The sequence below is a fragment of the Branchiostoma lanceolatum genome, chromosome 8, assembly GCF_035083965.1.
Source record: "Branchiostoma lanceolatum isolate klBraLanc5 chromosome 8, klBraLanc5.hap2, whole genome shotgun sequence".
Taxonomy (NCBI): Eukaryota; Metazoa; Chordata; class Leptocardii; order Amphioxiformes; family Branchiostomatidae; genus Branchiostoma; species Branchiostoma lanceolatum.
In genome coordinates this window covers 7,309,892-7,332,688 of record NC_089729.1, presented here as the reverse complement: position 1 = coordinate 7,332,688, position 22,797 = coordinate 7,309,892, and the positions used below count along the sequence as shown (strand labels likewise).

Genomic DNA, 22,797 nt, shown 5'->3' with positions numbered 1-22,797 from the left:
AAGCGCCATTAGCCAGCCGGTCAATGAGTAACCCAGTGTGAGGGGGACCGAAGGGTTTTTCAGTCGCGCATTGTTCCTGAGATAGGACGAACTGACTGACCATGACGACCAGGCGGCATGATGGCGGCCAGCGATTTGTACACTCCTGACAGCTAAAACTATCACTACCGGCAAGACGTTAGGGTACATAGCGACGGCATACGTCACCAAATATTTCGTCCTTGGCGTTGTGTGCGCACAAAGCGGACGAAGGAGGCCCTGAAGAGGTAGGATTTGCCATCTTGTTGTTTTCTACTACTAGTACTAGGTCAGTCGCCGATCTCTACCGCGCTCTACATATATTTCGAGGGCCGAAATCTGATATTTGTAAATGTATGTGCGTTCCGGATACCGTGTTGTTAGATAGCCATGCTTGTTCCTCGCTTTTATTAAATATGTGCCGAATCGGAATGTTGTGTACATGTATTTTGAAGCCGGGGTGCTTGGTTGTAGCTTGCAGTGTATGCGCATACATAGCTAGGAGCAAAATGTAGCGCACATGAATTTCTACAGACTTCTTTGTGTATACCTATAGTGCAAGGCTGGTCAGCATGGCTGGTTATGTGATGTCACGCTTACAGGAAATGACCTGCTTACGGACCATGTTGGAAATAAACCATTACCTCATGCCGTGGAGTGATGCTCGTTAGAACGTTACCCTCTGAGTGACCTTTGTTAGGATTGCTCAATGTGGACGATGCCATTCGCTTACGTAGGGAGGGAATTTTGCAATGTTATTTGCGAATCGAAACAGATCTTCGCTTGAAATTAGTGAATCTACAATAAACAAATATATAGTATTTAAACGTATTCATTAGAAATATTATTCTCCATGTTGCTTTTTTCAAAACGAGCTAGCGTAATTTTGGGGTCGACCTACCTGCCACTGCAGATGTCCAGCACCACGCGTTAGTATTAGGTCACCTACTTTATATGACATTCAGACCTCACACAATCAGTACTACATACTGCATTCGGAAGTTAGTGAGTAGTTATTCCTCGTTCCAACAGCTGATCTGCAGACAAGTTGTAAACGGTAAGGCCTCCTTGTTGTCAGTAAACGTTATAAGGTTGATTATGTTTACCTATAGCTAACGATGTAGCAGTGAACAAATAAACATATTTCCTTTAGTATCGTAAATGTGTAGAAACTGTAAGTTGATTGTTAATAGCCTTGCTATCTTCTACCAAACGAATATTTGTGACAGTCCAGACAGATTATTTATTTTTATTAATTCTTACAAGCATGTGACGAACGAACCGATAGTTTTCATGAAGATGTCCAGTTGTTGTTTCAGACGTACTGGTGGTCACCATACCATGCTAGGCTGACCCTCATTTTTGCCAGGTCTAAAAATTAAAAAAAATCATTTTCAATGACACAAAACGTGGACTCGTAAGTACCATCGTCTCGCTCCAGCTGGCAAGGTATTTGTTTATTTTACATCGGTGCAAGGACATGTGTTACTAGTATATAGATTGTCTGGTTTTGAAGCCCGTACGACCTAGGTGTTTACCTGCATTATTTTGGTTGACAAATTCTCAAGCTATCTCTTCATAGCTGCTAAAGCTATTCACGGAAGACTTCTTGTTGTTCATAACATAACACGCCCCTTACGTTTGAAAAGTATTTCAGACGGCCAATGCAGGGTCAAAGTTTGCTACTGAGACATAAGGAACCATGCTTTGTATGGTAAAATCAACAGTTTTGTTTGACAAAGAACAACATATTATGGGTTCTGTTTGTGTAGTATTTAATTATTATCCCACCTCAATGCTTTGATGACACTGTTTCCACTGGCAAAATAATAAAAAGACATGGATGTTTAGATTGGCTAGATACGTTTTCGTCGAAAATACCTATTTCACTTTTTATCGGTGCTACATGGGCGCCAAGCGGAAATGTCAAAAGTTCAAGCTGTCCTTGTACCCAGTACTGTATCTGTATTAGTTTTAGGGACAAGTTAATACGCGTTTAGTATCTTTTGAACTCTTGAACTTATTGAAGTCTAAACTTGTCATTGTCACTTTTCAGTAAGTGCCATATATGGTCCGATTGACTGCGGACTTAGGTTTTGCCACGGCGTTTTTTTAGCGGATGATGTAAACTGTTTATATGTAGTTTAAGTTAACCGGCGGTCATCGGCCATCTGTCGGGTTCGGACCGGGAACCATGGTTTCCATTGCCCTTTGTTCACATGCCATTGACTCTTTACCTAGCGCTAGACGTAAACATGCAGGTATATTGTGCTAAATTGTGGCTTCAGACCAAGGAGTTGATAGTTACGTATGATCCTTGGCTAGGAACCAGTTCAAGCTGGATTTCAGTAAAGCTGTGCTTCTCTGCCTGACGTGTCGTGTGAAACAATGGCCCTCACTCTCCCATCGCACGGTGCCCGTAGGCGTTCAACTGACCGGACGATGAACCGTTGCGCAACGTAGTGAAATCGTAGCCGCTCTACCTCCCACGGTAGCTTGGGATTGCATGACTCAAACCCAACTTTGGGTTCTGTCGTCACTCCACTTTACCGACCTGTATCCGGCTCACAAGCTGTGAAGAACTCACAGAGAACAGTGCAGCTCTCCAAGTGCACCGTGCCACAGGCGTAAGCATTTTCCAACTGCCGTAGAAACCATTGCGGTGAAAGCTTTAAGTAATCTTTTATATCAACATTTATAACAGGTGTTTGTACACGAGGTGAACAGTACCGTGTGTCGACCGTGTCAAGGTCAACTCCTTTTTCTATGGCCCAGCCTTCACTTCTACCTTGTTCGCCGCAGTAACCGTTAACGTTTATCACAGGTATCACAAGAAAGAAGCACAGCTCTGCCGCAAGCTAGAGCACAGCCAGACTGTCTATCTATCTTAATGGCCGTAGTACTGTAAACTTAGTAACCCAGTAAAATCGTTTATCACAGGTACGTCGTTAAGAAGAGGTGAAGAGTCTCGTGCTCCGGCCGTGCCATGGCGGACTCGTTGTTCTGTGGCCCCGCCTACCCTTCTGCCAATGGCAACGCTACAACAGTGGACATCAGGACGGAGGAATGCCTGGTGGATGGACTGAACTTGATACCTCATGCGGGGTACCTGCCATTGGTTCTTCTAGGTGAGTTTGTCTGCGATTTCAATGAGATTACATTGCGATGTATACAATGTAATCTCGTGAGATACTAGTGTGTCGGGGGTGCCTGAACTGTCCCCGGTACGAGGTTTATATAGGTTAAAGTTGACGCTCCAGAGTGGGAGGGTACATATTAACATGTGACAACCCCCTGCATGGAATGCATAGGAAAATATATTAAAGAATGTCTAGACGACAGAAATTCCACCAATGTTTATAATAACCCATTCTAAACCCATGCATACTATACACTCTTGTATTAGGTAGATTAGCCCTTAGATATTCATAGAACTGTAGTTGTGTAGCCATCCTTTGTACCTCGTACAATTGTTGCGCAATAACGTTATCATGTCATATATAAAACAGATATAGATACACAGCTGGCTACAGTAGTAACGACTGTAATGTGTCGGGAGTGTCTGAACTGTTGTTTTTCTTCCTCCATTTCATTTTGGCAGCTCTGGTGCTGTGGAGATGGAAAAAGGGCAAGGTTACCGAGCATCAAAGAGGATGGGTCTTGTTCCCAGGGCACTACGTACGGTGGACCGTCACTCTCGTTCTTCTGTTTATCACTCTATGCGAGGTGAGACCACCCTTTCAGAGATTTTTCAAAAATGATAGCTTCCACCAAGACGCTTTTCGTGTGTGTAAACATACGCTCACATAAAGGATTTGAGATAGATATTTATATATTTCTGCTTATCAATAGAATTTTATGCTCCGGAAGATGCGATCCCAGTTGCAGCTAACAATGCAAGCATATATATCTTGCGGAGCTTTGCACTAATATGTTGTTGTTGTTTTTTCCCGAAGAAGTTTGAGAAGCACTGCGCATGCGCTGTATATGCCGTAAGCTTTGCAGGGGAGTATCCTAAAGGTGTGCCCAATTGTTCTGTTAGCTTATAGGGTACACTAAGGTAAAGTCAAAAGTTTCAACCGAGACTACATTATATGACGTACCATATCCACAGGTAGGGGAGGGGGTTTTGTCAGACAGTTACAGCCCTGGACATCACATCCACCTGTACCTGCCATGGATAGTCTCACTACTGGCCACCCTGCTGGCCGGTGTCTACTACTACCAGGTAAGCCGGAGCACATGATAACGTTACGTATAGCTCTTCTCTTGTTAGGCGATTGCCTCATGCATGGTAGATTACTCTGCAGGTGTACATTGTAACTTGCAAAAACACAATGCTCTGACTACGTACACGATGTGTGAAGTGTCTTGTGGCTTCATGGTTTGCCAACGTGAATGACGAACCGCTTAGCGTCATTTTAGCGTCACACCAATACCACAGCTAAGATAGATGCATGTAGATAAACAGGTGGGTAATACGCCCTGTCCACTAGGGCGGCGACATCGCTAGGATCGCGTTGAGATCTAAAATTAGCCAGAGCGCACAACTGTGAGCGCTCAGCAATCGCCAAGATCGCTCAGAGGTTTCCGTAGATCTCCATAAAAATTGCATTTTTGCCCGACATTCGAGTACTTGGGCGCTCAAGGAACGCACAAGGGCCGCCGGAGCGTTTCCGCTAGAGCAACTTTTACAGTTTCCGGTTTTAGGTCGCAGCGCAATCGCTGTCTAGTGGAAAGGCAGCCTAAAGCAGAAAAAGAGTTAAAGTCAAAATGTTTACAGCTACCTTTTCACACAGGTGGAAATGTCCAACAAACCCCGCCTGTTGCTGCCGCTGTGCCTGTACTACGTCATGTCTGCCGGCTTCAAAGCTGCCCGGCTGGCTCATCTGTACAGCCGTGACGTCAGCTCCACACGGCTCCGGATGAGTCTGACATGGACGTCTGCCGTCCTGTACGCGCTGCATATCATCATTGAGGGATATGCTATGTTCAAACTGGTGAGTATCCCTTGCAATTGGCTTTGTTGTGATGTCTTTATTTTGTTACGACAAACAACACAGACGTTATAAAATGTATGATAGGTCTTGAGTTAAGAATCAATGTAACTTTGGAACTCGTGACTCGATCTAGTTTACTAGTATGTAACGTTGCACGATTTTTGGTGGAAACGTTAGCAAGGCAGGAGCGTAAAGGTAAAGTAGGTCGAGGCGTAATGCTTTTTCAAGAGGTGATAGTGGAATGCGGCTTCGCTACGGCTCGAGTTTAAAGTAAAGCACACAAGTTCACCCTTAGTCATCTCGATAAGCTTTTTCACGACGTTGCGTGCATGAAGCTAACGCCTGAAGCATCCCATACACCGGACGTCACCATCCGAAATGACGAACGCAATCCCTCTTGTGGTGTCCGAGCTGGGTGGATCAAATCTTTTATTTGCCCACCTGATCTACGGAATGTGCCCGTAATGCTTCCACTTTTCGTCCATACTTTTACAGAAGTACCTGTCGGCCAACCCAGTCCAGCTGAAGCCGCACAGTGACTTGAATATAGACAACATGCGCTACGTGTTTCCTTACGTCACGCTCCCGTCACGTGCCACGTTCTGGTGGGCCAGCTGGATCCTACGGGTGGGCTACAAGGAACCTCTGGAGATGTCGCACTTGGGCAAAATTCCCAAGGTACCGAAAGCCATTAAAAGATTGTATGAGTATGCTTTAACGCGTATTCTTTATACATATGTGTCAAAAGAATATGTAATTTGCTTATCATCCAGTGGAATGTCCTTTGGCATTTGGGACGACCTCATTATATAAGATGTAAGAGAACTTTGAATGTCTGGGACATTGACATTTCTTGAACTCTTGTCTCCTTTTCAGCTAATGCGTGCCAAGCCATCCTACGACGTCTTCAAGGCCACTTATGACCATGACAAGGTAGGTTCACAATGTCTTTTGCTACTGTAGGTCATTATCATAGTATGAAGTTCCCTCTGTTTCCACTAGAATTCTTCAAACATAGATTACAAATATGGTCTATGCCTTGAAGGTCCAATCGCATTGGGTAAGTATGAAGCAAAATGACAACATACAAAAAGTCGATGACACTGAATAAATGAGGTGACGACATTACTCAATATAACAAATCATTTTTTGCAGGAAAAGGCTGCAGCAAAGAACAAAAAGCTGTCATTGTGGGGTGTCTACATCAAGTCCTTCAGCGGTGCCTTCTTCATCTCTGGGTTCCTCACGCTCATGGTGAACATCCTGACGTTTTCAAGCCCTCTGATCCTGAACGGCGTCGTTACCTGGGCAGTTGTCAATCTCGAGGAGGAAACAAAACAGCCTACAGCTGTTTACAGGGTAAGTTATAGTGACAAGATTTACACTTACTGAAAACAGAGTCACTTATCTTTTAGATTGTCCACCAGGAAATTTGCACATTCAAGAACACTCATCTAACCTTGAATAATTTCGAAAAAGCTCACACTGTATCACATATTTGATACCTGATATTATGATATATATACAAAAGAACAAGATCAACAATAGATTCTTTTACATCGTCTGAGTTTACTTTTTTGGTATATAAGTCATAGATGTTGATTAATTACAACAGATAGTAGAGGTAACGTTACATGACAGGCCAAATTGCAAACACTGGAACGAGACAGAAGAGCCACATTTTCAACAAATCTCTTATGTCAATTCTGTCAAATTCATTTATTTATTCTGCCATTTGTACCCAGGGTAGCCCTGCTCAGTGATCGACACTGCTTCACAGAGGGTCCCTGCGTTACATAATTTTTTTTTGTGCTGACTTCCCTTGTTCCAGGGGCCGTACCTTGTGACAGCAGGAGAGTTCTTTGGCAATGGGTTCATCCTGATCACTGTGCTGCTGATCGTCAACATACTGAGGTTCCAGCTAGAGTACTTCAGTGTCTACATGACCTTCCAGCAGGGAATACAGCTCAAAACTGCCCTTCAGGTAAGAAAATGTGAAATTATGATCAATCGGTACTTAAACTCAGCATTATTACATCCATGTTGCTAGTGGTAACAGTTCACACTTGTTTGTAAACCTCTTGGTACCTTCAGCAATGAGGAGGTCAATGTATATTTCCCTTCCTCATTCCTCATGATAATGGTAATCCCTACCTTGTGGTACTCAACTGCAAAAGAGAATGGGCTGTTCTGAATAGGACCAGAAGTGGAGTAGACATAACTAGAGACAACCTGCTGAAAAGGAGACGGGTGAACTCAGCCGAGTGTCTATGTGCTCATCAAAACTATGGGGCACATTCTCCATGGCTGCGAACTGGGTCCAAACATCACACATTGGGACCTGTTCGAAGTTAACCAGCACAAAAGCACAACAGGATATGATCGTGAATGTAGGGTTCAGAACATCTGTCTTGATGGACAATGCCAGAATATTTTATCATCTTATATTACATCAAAATCATAAGAAATTTATCAAAGATGTCTTTAAGATCTTTCATTTTGTGCCCATAGACAATGATATACAACAAGGTGCTGAAGCTGTCCTCCTGGGTGCTGAGTAGCGACAAGGTCACGGCAGGACAGGTCATGAACCACGCCGGAATGGACGCCACCATGCTGATGTACATGATGACCATGATCCACAATGCCTGGTCAATGCCTTTACAGGTACATGTAACAGGCTTTTGCTTCCTTGGATATTGACTCAAGTTTGCCAACAACAAGCAAGTTTAGAAGCGTAAACAATAGCCCCAGATGGCGGGTACACTCTTTATCAATACACACAATGCTGGTAACTGACAGATTCAAAACCCTTCTTAATGATATAGTATTCATTGCAGAAGATTGTTTTTCAATAGGTAGCTAGGTAGACAAAGAAGCACCCAATGTAGATGTATTTTCCTCTGACATTTTCTTCTGGCTGTTTAGCTAATTGCTGGCTGTATACTGCTCTACTTCCAACTGGGCGTGAGCGCTGTGGTCGGGGCTATACTCATCATCATCATGTCTCCTGTCAACTACAAAATTGCAAGGAAATCAGAGGAACTCACGAAGACGAAAATGGTAAGTCAATTACACTGATCAATGTAGTGCATAAGGGACCAAGAACTATCATTGTAGCAAGAATATGTAAAACATTTCTGCAACTGAATAATGAATTCTACACGTTTCAGTTCAGTACGAAATTTTCATTTTGTGGGTACTGGCTTGTTGTTGTTATTGTTTTAATTTGTCAACCTCTCATTCATGCAGGCCGCATCAGATACTCGCATGAAGCGCATCAATGAGACTATTCAGGTAAGGCATTAGTTCCGTCAGCAGATCGTCGACGTTCTTGATTATCCATACTGTCATTTGCATATAGATTTTTATTGTTTTGTTTGTAACCTTTAGAATATCATCTTCATGCATACTTGTTTACACAGGCTATTAAGCTTCTGAAGCTGTACGCATGGGAACAGATGTTCAGTGACAAAGTGATCGACGCCCGTGACAAGGAAGTTACGGAGATGTACAAACGAGCTGGCTGGGAAATCCTAACATGTAAGTACAACCATTCAGTTTGATATTGTATTGACTTCTTTCGATTTTGAATGGTAGAAACTTTGACTACATTGTCTACCATGTGTCAGCTATTACTTATTGCAAGCTATGATGATGATTGCAAGCCTATTGCCTTCAAAATGATTTTCGTCTACTAATATTCTGGACAATGCACCATCTACTAATATTCTGAACAATGCACGACTTGGTGCCACCCACGAGAACAGGAGCCACGGGACTCTCACTCAGAAACTGTTGCTCAATAAGCGTTCCGAAAGCCCGCACTAAGAGGCTGAGCAACTCTTTTCTGCACACTGCTATTCGGCTCTATAACAAGACACTCAATCAGTAGTACCATCAGCACTATTTGTATTGTATTATATGCTATATGTATTATATTGTTCTCATTCTTTACGTAATGTCATACGTGATAATGTCTCGACGTGGCTAACTTGATCTAAGAAAGTTTGGATTTTACTGTGCAAAGTTTTTCGAAATGTAATGATATTGTGATTATTGGATTTGTAACAAGATTGTATGTTGAAACACTTTTGTACTAAGAACGGAATTCGGATTATGTTGTAACATAATTCGCGAGCTTCTTACTGAATAAAATCATCATCAATCATCATCAATGAATATCATGATATCGATATTCTTCTGATACTTTCCAGCATTCATCACGCAAGCAACCCCTGTCGCAGCCACGCTCATCGTGAGTTAATACATGTTAAAGTATCCAATTCATTTGATAGGGCAAAACCTGTGACGCTTCAAAGATTTGCTAACATTATATCCTTTGGTACAAAAAGTCATAACAACATTCCCTGTTTTGCAGTCATTCGGTACATACGAGTTCTTCAACAATCAGCCGCTTACACCGGCCAGTGCCTTCACGGCCCTTTCCCTCTTCAACATCATGGCGTTCCCGCTCACTATCTTCCCCATCCTGATCCGCACGGTCATCAATGCTGCCGTGGCGACCAAACGGCTGAAGCCGTTCTTCGAGTCGGCTGAGGTCGAGGAACTCGGGAACCTGTCTCGTCCTGACATCCATGCTGATGACGACGATGATGAAGGCCAGAATGGAACGACTGACGGCACCATAGTCTCAGTAAGTATCTCCTCTTTTATACCTGTTTTGTATCAAAGGCTGCAAGACAATATTGGCATGTTACATTGGCAAAACTGTGTAGTTGTATGGTAGTTGATATTTTTATTTGAAATTCACATTACACATTAATGTCTTTGAAGGTAGAAACGAAACGCTTTGTCAACATGCTTGCACTCTAAATACAGCAGAATTTTCACCAGTCATATGTTAGTTCAATTTGCCTGCATGTACATCCTATAAGCTCTTCTTTATGTTTCGTCTGTCTCAAGTCTTCATAAGTCTCCTCACAGCTTGATTTTTCTTAATGAAATATTCTGTCTATCAATTATAATCTCCGTGTTTCCAACAGGTACCAGATGTGAAAGTGTTGACATTTGCTGACAAGAAACTGCATGAAGATAAGAACAGTGTTGAGCTGAATCAGCTTGTCAAAGGGATTTCACAAACCAACATGGCAGAGGATGTGGCCATTGAGGTCTGTTCGATTATTTGACTTTCTATTCATGGGCGTAATCTTTAGGTGACTTTGTAAACTGAATTCTGTATCAATGCGGGTTGCCTTCTTCAACAGATAATGATAGCTATTACTAGTTTTGTCTATATTTTCATCCTTTCATGGAGGCCACAATGTGAATCACTTCCCTATAGATCCGTGACGGCAACTTTTCATGGGAACTGGAATCTGACAGTGCAGCACTCAATGACATCAACCTGTCGGTACAGAAAGGTATGCAATATTACAGCAATGGACTTCATTTGTAAAGGACTGAATCATTTTGATACCACTTGGTATGGTAAAGACGTTTGTTTGCTAATTTATGCATGTCTCCTGTTTTGCTACATATGTAACACACGCTCTCTATGTTGACGTCACCCTGTTTTGAGTGTGAACATCCTTTCTTTGCACAGGAAAACTGACCGTGGTTGTTGGTCAGGTGGGAAGTGGGAAGTCTTCCTTGTGTTCAGCCATTCTCGGCGAGATGAGAACTCTTTCTGGGCAAGTCCTGTGGGGAAAGTCAGTATAATTCCTCCTCTCTGCAATCAACTACCTGTGCTAATACTGAAATAAAGGCTGCACTTTACGAGAATTAGTTATTGCAATCATAGTCTAAGCTGGATATATGTTTCAGATGCACTGCACAACCATGACTCATGGACTCACCAAGACTTAAGCCCTGGATTATGTTTTACATGAATTGTGAAACATTTTTCAACTACTTTTTTACCTACCCAAATTGTAAAAGGGAAAATGTATTTGATTGCATCTGTACAGTGAGTGCCAAGAGAGCAGCTCAATATTTACAATGACATTTTACATGGAGCAGATCAACAGCAATCTTTGACATACGTGGGTCAGTCTTCCAATACATTGTACTCCTTTGATAAGCAACGTACCTAACATCGTCCTTCTTTCCATTTGCAAAAGGAAGCACAACAGTGTTGCCTATGGAGCACAGAAAGCTTGGCTTCTCAATGCCACCTTGCGGGACAATGTCACATTTGGACAACCCTTCGATAACACCAGGTACGTTGCAGGCTTTCTCATTCCATTGTGTGATGACATACGAAACACTTTGATGTATGACATTTTCACAGATATTAGTATGTGGTAGAGTGTTAAAGGTGTACTTCACAAGGAGACAAGTATGTATTTGACACATAGAAGAAAGAATGTGTTCAAATGCCGTTATTGTAAAACCTTGCTTTGTTGCATCTGCCAGGTACCAAAAGGTGATATCGGCCTGCTGTCTGCAGCCTGACATCGACATTCTCCCTGGAGGTGACATGACAGAGATCGGAGAAAAGGTACAAACAAAGGAATATTGGTGATCTACATGCATTGAATGACTTTCAAATTGGTGCAGAAGGCAATCAGAACAACTGTCGGTTGTGGAAGGAACACTAAAAGGAAAGCAAGATGTATTCGATCTTTTGTGCTATAAATTCCCTTGGTGTTTTTGCTGCCTCTGACGACATAACCACAGGCATAGCTTGTTTATGATGATGTTGACATCGCCCTTCCTCCAGGGAATCAATCTGAGTGGAGGTCAGAAACAGAGGATCAGTCTGGCGAGAGCGCTGTACTCTAAGAGTGATATTGTCATACTGGTGAGTACGATATGATATATCATCTCAATCATTGCTATTTCTGCCTGCTTTGACTGTGTCAAGAAAGTTAGGCATTAAGGTTTGTCATCGTGCTTAACTGGAAAACTTAATTTCTTTTGTCCAATGTGATACAATAGGATGACCCATTGTCGGCCTTGGACGCACACGTTGGCGGCGATGTGTTTGAACATGGCATCATGGGACACTTGATAAACGAGGAGAAGCGGACAGTTATCCTGGTCACCCACAAGCTGCAGTACCTGGAGGAGAGTCAGTATGTAAGTGGTCATTTCGTCAAGTTTTCCTACTCCATATCATTAAGAAGCACTCACATACAATACCCAAACTGATTATTTCGATCTCTTCAAGCTGCTCTTATTCCACTTTATCAACTAATCATCACTATTCTTTTTAACATATAAGTACAATAATTGTAGTATACTTCTCGGCGCATATCTGTCAACCATTGCTAGAGTAACATGTCAATTTGAAGCAGTCAACTACACTATGAAAGAAACATCTAGAGATCACGATCATCTTGAAGCTGATATCAGTGTTGAAGAATTCTGATTGTGTTGTTGTTGAAAGAATTTAAAATAATCATTTGTGATAAAACGTAGATCGTAGCCATAGAGAATGGGCGGATCCTGGCCCAGGGAACCATGGATGACTTACGTCAGTCCAACCCTGATCTGTGTGACAGCTGGAGGGAGATCATTGCAAAAGGCATCAGGGAGACACAGGAAAGGTAAGGGTTTAACTGCCACTGCTTGATATCATCACGGCATTCAATATCAAACATGGTAGGTAACGTAACTGAATGTTGTCTTGAATCTATATCCATGGCGACCATTTATTACAGATAACAGCACAAAGTTTTAATGTATTCTATTATTATTAAAAAAGGAGAATCCACAGGCTGTTTTTTTTAACCGCCGGTGTGACTGTGTGCATGTATGTGTTAGTGTAGATGTCGACTTTGTCTAAATCACTATCGCTATAATTTTTTTCTCCCCACGTGCACTAGGACAAGAAATCGTACCCTCTCGGGCAGCAGTTTCACCGGCAGTACCAGCGGTGGAGAGGGAGAGGAGGAGGCCTCAGCCGAGGCAGAGAGAGCTGCGCTGATGAGACAGATATCCCGCCAGAACTCGCACATGTCATCAATCAGGTCACGATCATCGTCCAATGTGAAGAAGGATGGTAAGGAAGATGACGAAGAGGACGAGGATGAATTGGATGAAGAAAAGGGTAGGGTTTATCACCTTCTTCTTGCCATATCCCGTGATCACGTAATATCTGCGAAATGTCACTAGTCAAATATCAAATATCAATGACGATGAACATTTTTTATATTGATTTTCGTAATGCAAAGAGGAGGAGATGGACAAGTTGAATGCGGAAAAAGGTAGGGTTTGATTTAATTATCACACTATGGTATCTCTCTTGATCAATGATATGCACAAAATAACGTCCCTGGCTAAATATCAATGACAATTGATGTATTCGATATCTATTTACCAATGCGTAATATGTCTTTCTACATACGTCCATAAAGTATATATCATTAACCAATATTCATCATTAGAATATGGATCCTCTGTTATATGCTGAAGAATGTTATGAAATTTTACGGATTATTTTCTTGCATACATGTCAAGAAATGAGTTTTGAAAGGATTGATTTTTGATGGTCAGTGAGTTTTTTTGTGATTCTTTTTTTTAATTGAAGTGTGTGTTTGTGCTATTTTTCACCAGCCTCAAAACTTGAGGAAGAAAAGACGGCGGGTGAGTTGAGCCGAAGCACAGTGTGTGCATGTCTGGGTTACTGTGCACCCTGTTTCTAATGATACATGATGTTTTTGTTTATCAGGCTGTCAGGTGGTAGTGGGTCTGAATTGCATGTTGTACTTTCTGTTTCCTACCTGTTTTTCACTTGCATTTGTGGCTTCATTTCAATACTGTTGTATACCCAAGAGACATCAGGTGGTGCATGCCATTGAATCCTCTTTATACCCTATCCCACGCCCTTTGGTATGGTGACATCTTGCATATGTTGTCGTTTCTGTTGTACTGATACTGTCTTGTGGTTCCACATAACGTTACTATCTTGCCTTCCAGTCTACTAACCAGCACGGAATGAAAGATCAACATTAACTTACACAAATCTGCCCTTGATCATTCATTTTGACGTTATGTCCACTGTAAATACCCATTGGACATTCCTGGTATTTTGTCTTTTCCTTGTGACTAAAATTAATGTTTGCAGCAAAACCCCGATCTCGATATAAAAGACAACTTAGAAGGGTGGACTAACAGTCAATGAGTGGTCTGGGGTAACCACGAAATCTGTGGTTACTTCTCCTAACAGCCTGGACAAGAAGCATGGTAACTATCTCTTTAGTGCGTTAGGCTTAGCATCTTGATTTGACATTGAAATATTGCACGAAATCTTTTAGCTGCGGAGGGGAAACTGGTGGGAGCCGAGGAGCGGTCTGTAGGATCAGTCAAACTGCAGCACTACCTCACCTACGCTGCTGCCTGTGGATCCGTCATTGTGGTCTTTGTCCTGCTGGCTCAGGTACTAAAAGGATCCTCTTCTCGTACCAACAGATATGTACTGTATGTACATGTAGATGATCATTGATTTTCATGATAGTTTATGTTAGTAGTATATATACTAATATACTAATAGTACTTCAGTCATGACAATAGCAAAGCCATTTATATTTCAGTTAGAATATTGAACACAGTTGGAAGGGAATGTAAAGAATCCGTTAGATGTTGACAACATTTGAGTGTGCTGAAAATATTGTATTCAACCTTGTCTCTTTTTCCCTGTCTCACAGTTCTCCAAGCAGGGTTTGCAGGTTGGGATCGACTTCTGGCTCTCAGCTTGGGCTTCAGCAAGCACTGTCGCTCAGGGTTTGAACAATACAGCTGTCAACCAAACCCTTGGAAATGCCACTCGGGTGAGTTGTCTAACACTATACGTTTGCCAGTAGGCAATCGCTGAAAGTTTGTTTGGCTGTGAAAACTTTCTAAGAAATCGTTCATCAGTATTCTATAATTCATCCTCATTTTCCTTCACAGGCACCTCCAACTGTAGATGTAAACTATTACATCATAGGCTATACAGGACTGTCACTGTCAGCCATCGCCGTAACAGCCTTCGCATCGGTCATAACCATTCTCTCCATGATCAAAGGAGCCAAGAACCTACACGAGGCCATGGTCCGGAACATCGTTCTTGCTCCAATGCGGTCAGTCACTGCTAAGTATTACCAATAGCAATGATTTGACAAAACTTTTACAGCACAGTTTGAAGTTGAAGATGGTAGATAGTTGTAGATGATGCCACTTCTCCTTTGCCAATATTGTGACTAATCCCTCAAGGGATTCAGATGTGCCATCAAGGAAACTGGTCTAATTGGTCACAAAATTTATCTTTAAAAACATGCCAATCTAAAAACACTTCTTGTCCATGTTTTCTCCCAGATTCTTTGACACAACTCCTACCGGAAGAGTGCTGAATCGCATGGCTGAGGACACCGCAACTATAGACTTGGTAAGCCCAATGCATGTATGCTTGCTAAACAATGCCAATGGGAAGCCACCATGGAAAATATCTAAATGGGATACATGTTATCTCCTAGTAGGAGGGATGTGCTGTTGATCATATTGCCCAATGAATCGGTTGTTTGTACATGTACTTGTATATTCCCCGACACAACAGTGTCTCTCATTTTAACATTAACAACCAATCCTCATCAGAAGTCTTCAATAATCCCTTTGATACCGACTTCCCACCCTAGCGTCTGCCGTTCATGATGGAGCATCTGATGCGTGTGATTCTGCTGGTGTGCTCTGCTCTTATCGTCAACGCCGTGGTGACGCCATATTTCCTCATCGGCGCAATTCCAATCATCATCCTTTACTTCATTGTGCAGAAGTATTACCGTGCAACAGCCAGGTGAGAGGCAGTCACACTGTGTTACTGTATGTGCCGAAAGCACCCTGATACTTAATGTAGACAATTACCCCACTGACTGTTGTTTTCAGATCTTGTTTTTACAAGCCAAATGCACCTTTATGTAAGAGTCAACTTGAAGGTACATGTATTTGATTCCTGGTCCTACATTTTATGTTAATATAATAGACTGCATTAAATACAGCGTTATAGGAAAATACTATTAAGGTACGAATTTCAACAATGTTTTATTTGCAAGTTCTTCCCCGAGGGCTAATTGCAACATGAAACAATACATAGAAAGGTATACTGTACAGACAGTGCGGGTTAACAATGTTGACAAGTGGAACAAATGGCTATTCTAAGAACTACTACGGAATACAATCTACGCTTTTTTGGGTTTGACTTCTTTTTTGAAGCAGTGATCTTATTGTCTATGGGTCCAAAAAGTATACCTTCAAGATCCTTCAAGTACTGAAAGTATTTTCCAAAGATGTAATATGCTAATATTATGTGTGATCTCATTCTCATTGTGTCAAATGGACTCATGTTTAAATGATGCAGATAGACAATAATCCGGCGATATGCTTACAGGGAAATCCAGCGTCTTGACAACATCAACAAGTCTCCCGTGTTTGCCCACTTCTCAGAGACACTTGGGGGACTGACTACGGTGCGTGCCTACAGGTAATTATAATGACTTATTTTACCAACGCAGTCACTATCCATGGTATTTCTTAAGTCTGTAATGTTTCAAAGTGTGCTGTTTCAAAGGAAGAATGTATTATGCAGATGTTGAACTGAATTAGATTTAATGCAATTTTTGTGTGGATGTTCTGTTAATTTGTTCATCACTTTTCCGATCACCCCAGCCATTGATAATATAATATTTCATTTTTTAAGCTTAGTTACGTCAGTCAGAAGATAGTACATTAAGCTTGAAACTTCAATATTGACTCAAGTGAGAGCAACTGTAATTTCCAACACAAAAAATTGAAATTTCACCCAAATTGTCGACTGTCCAATTGCACTTCTTTGTCAAGGAATGAGCAATCCACCCCTTCTGTGACGCCACATTATGAAGATAGAACATGTGACTCGGTGAATGAAAATCACAGTATAACTTTGACTCAGAATGATTTATAGCCTGAGTACCAACCTCCGTAGTGACCGCTGGCTCAAAAGAATTCGCTTGCTAACCACGGATACGCGCATGGCCGAATTCTTTTGAGCCAGCGGTCACTACGGAGGTTGGTACTCAGGCTAAATGATTTACACCAACACCGATTAACTTTCGATGTTAAGTCATGTATCATATTACATGTATCTCCGTTTTCACAGGGTGGAGAAGAGGTTCAGTACGTCTATCATGGACAAACTCGACCGGAGCAACACCCCGTTCTACTACACTGCTGCCACCTCCTGCTGGATAGGCGCCAGACTGGTAGGTTTGACATCTATTTGTAAGCTTCTCATCCGTCTTACATCTACCCTACTTACATTATTTGTAAACAGTTTCTAGAACTGAACTTGAGTTGGCAATAACTCAGACAAGTATCTAACAAAGTGTTATTTCTTACATGTACATCTCATAGGTGGTGTCGTTTGCGTCAGATCAATTGTTTTTAGTATAACGTTCCATCAGTTTAGCATGATGATTGTTGCTTTTTTTAATTTGCCATCTTTGGAAAATACTTATGGCCTTATATTACCATGAATACCTGCTACAAAAAGGAATCAACATGCAAAATTGAAGGTTTGATGGAATACCCTGCACATGACTCATGGTGCAACACCTAGTAACTAGCCTAACATGAAAAGGCAGTCGTCTAATTGGTACGTTCTTTCCCCCTGTGTTGTGTAGGGGTACATGGGAGGCTTCATTGTTTTCCTGGCCGGTCTGTCTGCCATGTTGGCCGCCATGCTTGGATCACTCTCCGCTGCCATGGTGGGCCTGTCTATCACCTATGCACTCAATGTAAGTTACCTTTGCTGCTGATTGCAATGACAATGTTCGTAGGCCAGAATCTGTAGCTACATTCAGAATCAGACAACTCGAAAAAAGGCACTGCGACTGAAGACTTTTACCATTGGCACATTGCATTCTTTAGTTCTTTCGATGATCCTGAAGAATTCAAGTTCGAAATACAAATAACCCACGCATTCAATTATATGATCCACACAGAAAGTTACAAATGCCTATTAATACTTTACAGATACAGGCGTACCTCTTGTGGGTGGTGCGTGGCTACGCTGAGGTGGAGATGATGATGAATTCTGTAGAGAGGGTGGACCAATACTCATCCACCCCAACAGAACCATACCACAAAGATGGTAAGAGCTTATTTCAATGAGACACTGACCTTACAAAATGTATCGTTTAAAGTGCAAACTTAGTTGAATTTTCCACATGAAATGATATTACACTCAAAGTATTCTCATCTCTGCTTTGAATTAACAGTTTCATTCAAAAGCTAATATTACTTATCACTTTGTCCCAGGTAACGTCATTCCCGATGACAACTGGCCATCTAAAGGAGAGGTGTCTTTTGAAGGCGTCTCTGTCAGGTATGACAAGACTCTGGACCCGGTTCTGACTGACGTGTCAGCAACTTTTGAAGCAGGCGAAAAGGTACGTCTAGTATTGATCACTAGATTGGAAAATGTGCCGTAGACATAACATCTACGAAAAACACAATTCCACCAGGGTACATAATTCTGCCATCCTGAAATGATACCTCCAGAGAAATCTCCAACCCAACGTCACCCAGTGTGATGCACTCCTGTACATCCAAATTGTGCACATACCTGTGGTGTGCTGCACATATACCTGGGGTGTGCTGCACTAGAGATCTCTCAAACCCACCGTTTTTCAGAGTGGCGGATTTATGTAACCCGGCGGATTAATGTTAAAAGAGGTTATAGATAAAGACATAGAAAATCATAACAAACTGCCAGTTTATTTATTCATTGCTTGTCATTTTAGATACATGCCATTTGATTTTGTCCAAAAGTAAAAGCTTGGTCTTACTTCCCTCCAGGTTGGCATTTGTGGACGTACGGGCAGTGGAAAGTCGTCTTTGACTCTTGCTATATTCAGGATGATCGACAACTTCAAAGGTAGACATGTTTTTTCGTCATTGGTATCTCTGATTCCTACTGCCTTTGATCTATCTTATGACAGTCAAACCTGGCCTGGCAACCACCTGCAGTCACAAGCCACACTGAAGCAGTCTTGTCCAATTTACTACAACTAATCAAGTCTACATGTAAGTCTACTAAGCAACCGACTGTCTTGCCCAACCAGCAACCACTCTTCCCAGTGGGCATTCACACCCCACTCAACAACAAAATTGATTGACAGCAGCACCTAGCTCAGCAGCTGCCATCTTAAATTGAGTCAATCGAGTGGTTGCTGAGACCAGGTTTGGCTATATTTATCATCAGAGCTAAAATGTGATGTATTGGCATAGTTTTATATGTGTATTACGTTTTATGGTTTGGAAAAACCACTTGGTATATTATTTGACAGCAGTGCCATTTCATTCCAATTGCAGGAAAGATCACCATAGATGGGATTGACATCAGCCGAGTACCGCTGACCACCCTGCGGTCACGTCTGTCCATCATCCCGCAGGACCCCGTGCTGTTCAGCGGCTCTGTCAGGTGCGTTTTTATGTATTGTTGAAAGCACAACTGATGACGTGATTACCTCAAGTTGAGAAACCTAACTCATCAGAAACTCTCTTTGCCATTTGACTGCTGGTCTACAGTAATGTTTTGATATGGTTTTATCGGTGTCGGCATAATGTAATATGATTTTATGATTAAGACCTATCAATTCATACACATGTATTTGGTACCAGATGTTCAGTTTTCTGAAAGTTTTATGAGCATGTGGGTGTGTTTTTGCTAAGTTGACCATAGTTGGTCTCAATCCATTTCCTCTGATTGCTTCCAATCCTGTGCAGGTATAACCTGGACCCGTTCGACAAATGCAGTGATGAAGAGCTGTGGGAGGCTTTGGAGATCGCTCAACTAAAGACCGTGGTATCTGAACTACCCAACAAACTAGGTAGGAATCGGCTATAAAATCACTGTCTTTTAGTTTGTACGAGCCATTTCGTCACAACCAAATTACATACAGAACATTTTATTGACGTGATTTGTAAGGCCTTAGCGTAATCGGTACAAATGATTCTATCTTTCAGATGAGGCTGTTTCTGACGGCGGGGAGAACTTCAGTGTTGGCCAGAGACAGGTTAGTAAAGTGATAACGTTTGATTCTTGTTTTAAATCCTGAGTGGTGAACCATTAGGAATAGTGTACAATTTTTTTAACATCCTGGGTAATGAAACAATTTGAAGCAGTGTACTACCTTTGCATAGGGAGACGTCTGTCACTTAGTCTGAAACTTTGCAAATAAAATGGTTTCCTTGTATGTTATGTACCTCTTTTCTTTATCTAAATGGGTGTTGTTTCTATCACAATGTTTTTAACATGTCGGAATGTGATTTGTTCTCCAGCTGTTCTGCCTGGCCAGGGCTTTCGTGAGGAAATGCCGGATACTCATCATGGATGAGGCAACTGCCTCCATAGACATGGAGACGGTAAGGACGAAGACTCCTTGTGTTAGCTACTAAATGCAAATACTTGCATTTTTGTATCATACGTGTATAATAATGATCGGTGTTAAGGCCTCAGTTATCAAATGCTATTACTCAAAGAGTGTATATCTTTCAATCTGTTGCAATACTTACAGAGAGGAAAATTTATCTACTTATCATTTACTCTCAAGCAGTAAGATATTGGTCTACATCAATTCCATAATGCTCTATCAGTGTTATCATAAGCAGGTTTTCATATAGGTCTAACGTTTTCTTTCCGACATCTACCCAGGATTCCACTCTCCAGAATGTAATCAAGACTGCCTTCCAGGACCGAACTGTGCTCACCATCGCAGTATGTTATTCTTTTTCTAAATCCCATTAAGTTACATAACAATGCAATGTCAGATACCAACAATCTTATAACAACACTTTATGCTTCAGTTCTGCTTTTTGACAATGCATTACTCTCACTTGTTCACAGTGCTCTCAACCCCTCTGAAAAACAAAAACAAGTGCAAAGAAAAACTTGTATTTGCAGCTGGGTGTTTATTGATTTGATATACATGGCACCATCAACATCATACAGTGAGATTCCTCAGACTGATATTTACTTCTTTCTGTTTGCAGCATCGTATTGCCACCATCCTGAACTCTGACCGGATCCTTGTACTGGACCAAGGCAAACTCGTCGAGAACGACTCTCCAAAGAAGCTTCTGAAGCTGCCCAACGGCCTTTTTGCATCACTGGTTAAAGCCAACAAATAATTAAGCAAGCTAGATGATAACATACTCAATGCCTATCATCATGGTGCATTCAATTGTTGCATTGAGTGGCTCTTCAAGATTTAGTGTCTAGTGGTATAACTGTGGCGCACAACATATCTGAAGACAATGCTTTTTAAGAAGCATTAAGTTAAGGTACTGTTCAATATTCCAAAGTCCTATCTGATATGCAATGAAGTGAAGTCAATTGTGGTTAAGACTACTGTCAGACGTATTTTATGATTGTGTGCTTTAAAGATGACACACTACTTGGGACCAGAAAATAGTCAAGAATATAGATATTGTGTTTGTGGTATTTTTTTTCTTCTAACTTCTAGATATAAAGCATATAGCAATACGGAATATTATTAGGTAACATCTCACTATGTCGCCATGCTGTATGATTATCCAGGAAATACTTTTATTTAAGTATCTTTCATAAAAAGAGCATCTCCAAGACAATGTGGCAACTTGAAGGTTTTCAACTTTTACCATGTAACCACTGCCATGACTTCTCGGTGCCGCAAATATTATGACACATAATGAACCTGTTGTGGTGTATGGTCCACTCACGATGATTCTGATCACAGCAATGGAACTCGTATTCAGGGATTGTAAAGTCTTGGTAGTTTTCCATACGAATGACATATTTGGTAAAAATTGAGGTTGAAACTTAACTCATCAAGGTTTATTGCAGATGTTCATTATAATGACCAAGTAACCATGTATGAGCCGTTTTACAGTTTCATGTAGAGAAAGTTAGGGGCACATCTGGTCAATCTAAACCTTTGTGGTCCTATATTATTAATGATTTGGCTTGCTATGTTTTTGTCTTCATAAAAGATATCCTGGCAAGAGCTGGCCTGCATTTTTGTCTATGGCATCCAACTCTTCTCCAGTTTTCTATTCTAATGAATCTTAAACATCATGTATGTGGCAGGTTGTACGTTTCTCATTTGTTATTCATATATGAATATATATATGAATGTCAAGACACATTAAGTTGATTAGATATATTCATTCATATATATATATATACAAAAAGATGTTAAACGGAATATCTATACGAAACATAATCATAAAGTTAATCTATTATTCGTTAAGTATGGTATCTTATCATCTAGGGTGTGTTAAAACCTCAGGAATTTGCGTTATCCTACTTACTAATTGGGGATAACCTTACGAGGAATCACAAATTTGTTGGTTAGTTATATAGAAAAACACTCGCAAAATTGTTTTTTTGTTTGAAGTTTCAATAAATGTAGAGTGACGCTAGATCGAAGGTACATTTCGTTTTAAACTGTTACTGTTACGTCCGTGCATAATATCATTGAAACCAAGAGGTTTGAATCTGCAGTGTTTGTCAAGGTGTCGAAAATAAAGTTGCCATGCTTTAAAAAGATGCCATGAGAGCTTTTCTTTACTCTATTTAAGCATGTTAATTGTAGACTATTCCATATAACCAACACTATGGAAAGTGAATTTGGCGACTGTTAAATGCTGTGAAATGAGAGGTCGACTCTGAGGTGAACTAATGCTATTATAGTAGTCAGGAAGTGACGAATACTGTAAGGTATGGAGTCAATGCTAATGAGAACATTACTGTCGACTGGGCTTATACGGTATGGGGTCATGGACCCTAAGGCTAGTGCATGACAGCCGATGTGGCCGG

The 22,797-nt window shown here is 41.3% G+C and overlaps 1 protein-coding gene across 7 annotated transcripts; it reads left to right on the top strand.

Annotated features, from left to right (window-relative positions):
- The first annotated feature begins 8 nt into the window (after positions 1 to 8).
- On the top strand, positions 9 to 22,527 carry LOC136440054 (ATP-binding cassette sub-family C member 9-like). 7 transcript variants are annotated; one of them, XM_066435825.1, is made up of 43 exons: positions 9 to 266; positions 2,959 to 3,146; positions 3,620 to 3,744; positions 4,133 to 4,246; positions 4,818 to 5,018; positions 5,514 to 5,696; positions 5,895 to 5,951; positions 6,174 to 6,377; positions 6,850 to 7,002; positions 7,530 to 7,685; positions 7,947 to 8,081; positions 8,271 to 8,315; positions 8,444 to 8,561; positions 9,236 to 9,276; positions 9,400 to 9,675; positions 10,025 to 10,150; positions 10,324 to 10,402; positions 10,585 to 10,690; positions 11,102 to 11,200; positions 11,397 to 11,481; positions 11,704 to 11,784; positions 11,922 to 12,062; positions 12,405 to 12,532; positions 12,812 to 13,035; positions 13,160 to 13,192; positions 13,542 to 13,571; positions 14,243 to 14,364; positions 14,633 to 14,755; positions 14,877 to 15,046; positions 15,282 to 15,351; positions 15,599 to 15,756; positions 16,348 to 16,440; positions 17,095 to 17,197; positions 17,618 to 17,731; positions 17,970 to 18,087; positions 18,255 to 18,385; positions 18,795 to 18,873; positions 19,311 to 19,419; positions 19,725 to 19,828; positions 19,965 to 20,014; positions 20,280 to 20,363; positions 20,653 to 20,715; positions 20,991 to 22,527. In XM_066435825.1, exons 2-43 carry the CDS (start codon positions 3,005 to 3,007, stop codon positions 21,126 to 21,128), a joined length of 4,911 nt encoding a protein of 1,636 aa, XP_066291922.1. In that variant the 5' UTR covers positions 9 to 266; positions 2,959 to 3,004; the 3' UTR covers positions 21,129 to 22,527. The 7 variants fall into 7 exon arrangements, with proteins under 7 accessions (XP_066291922.1, XP_066291921.1, XP_066291926.1 ...); XM_066435824.1 differs by lacking the exon at positions 9 to 266 and adding an exon at positions 946 to 1,075; XM_066435826.1 differs by lacking the exon at positions 9 to 266 and adding an exon at positions 2,386 to 2,645.
- The last annotated feature ends 270 nt before the right edge of the window (positions 22,528 to 22,797 follow it).

Coding starts and splice junctions, on each gene's coding strand:
- LOC136440054 (XM_066435825.1), top strand. CDS start 3,005: ATGGCGGACTCGTTGTTCTGTGGCCCCGCCTACCCTTCTGCCAATGGC. Junction 7,003..7,529: donor AGCTCAAAACTGCCCTTCAG/GTAAGAAAATGT, acceptor TTGTGCCCATAG/ACAATGATATACAACAAGGT. Junction 10,691..11,101: donor GGGCAAGTCCTGTGGGGAAA/GTCAGTATAATT, acceptor CATTTGCAAAAG/GAAGCACAACAGTGTTGCCT.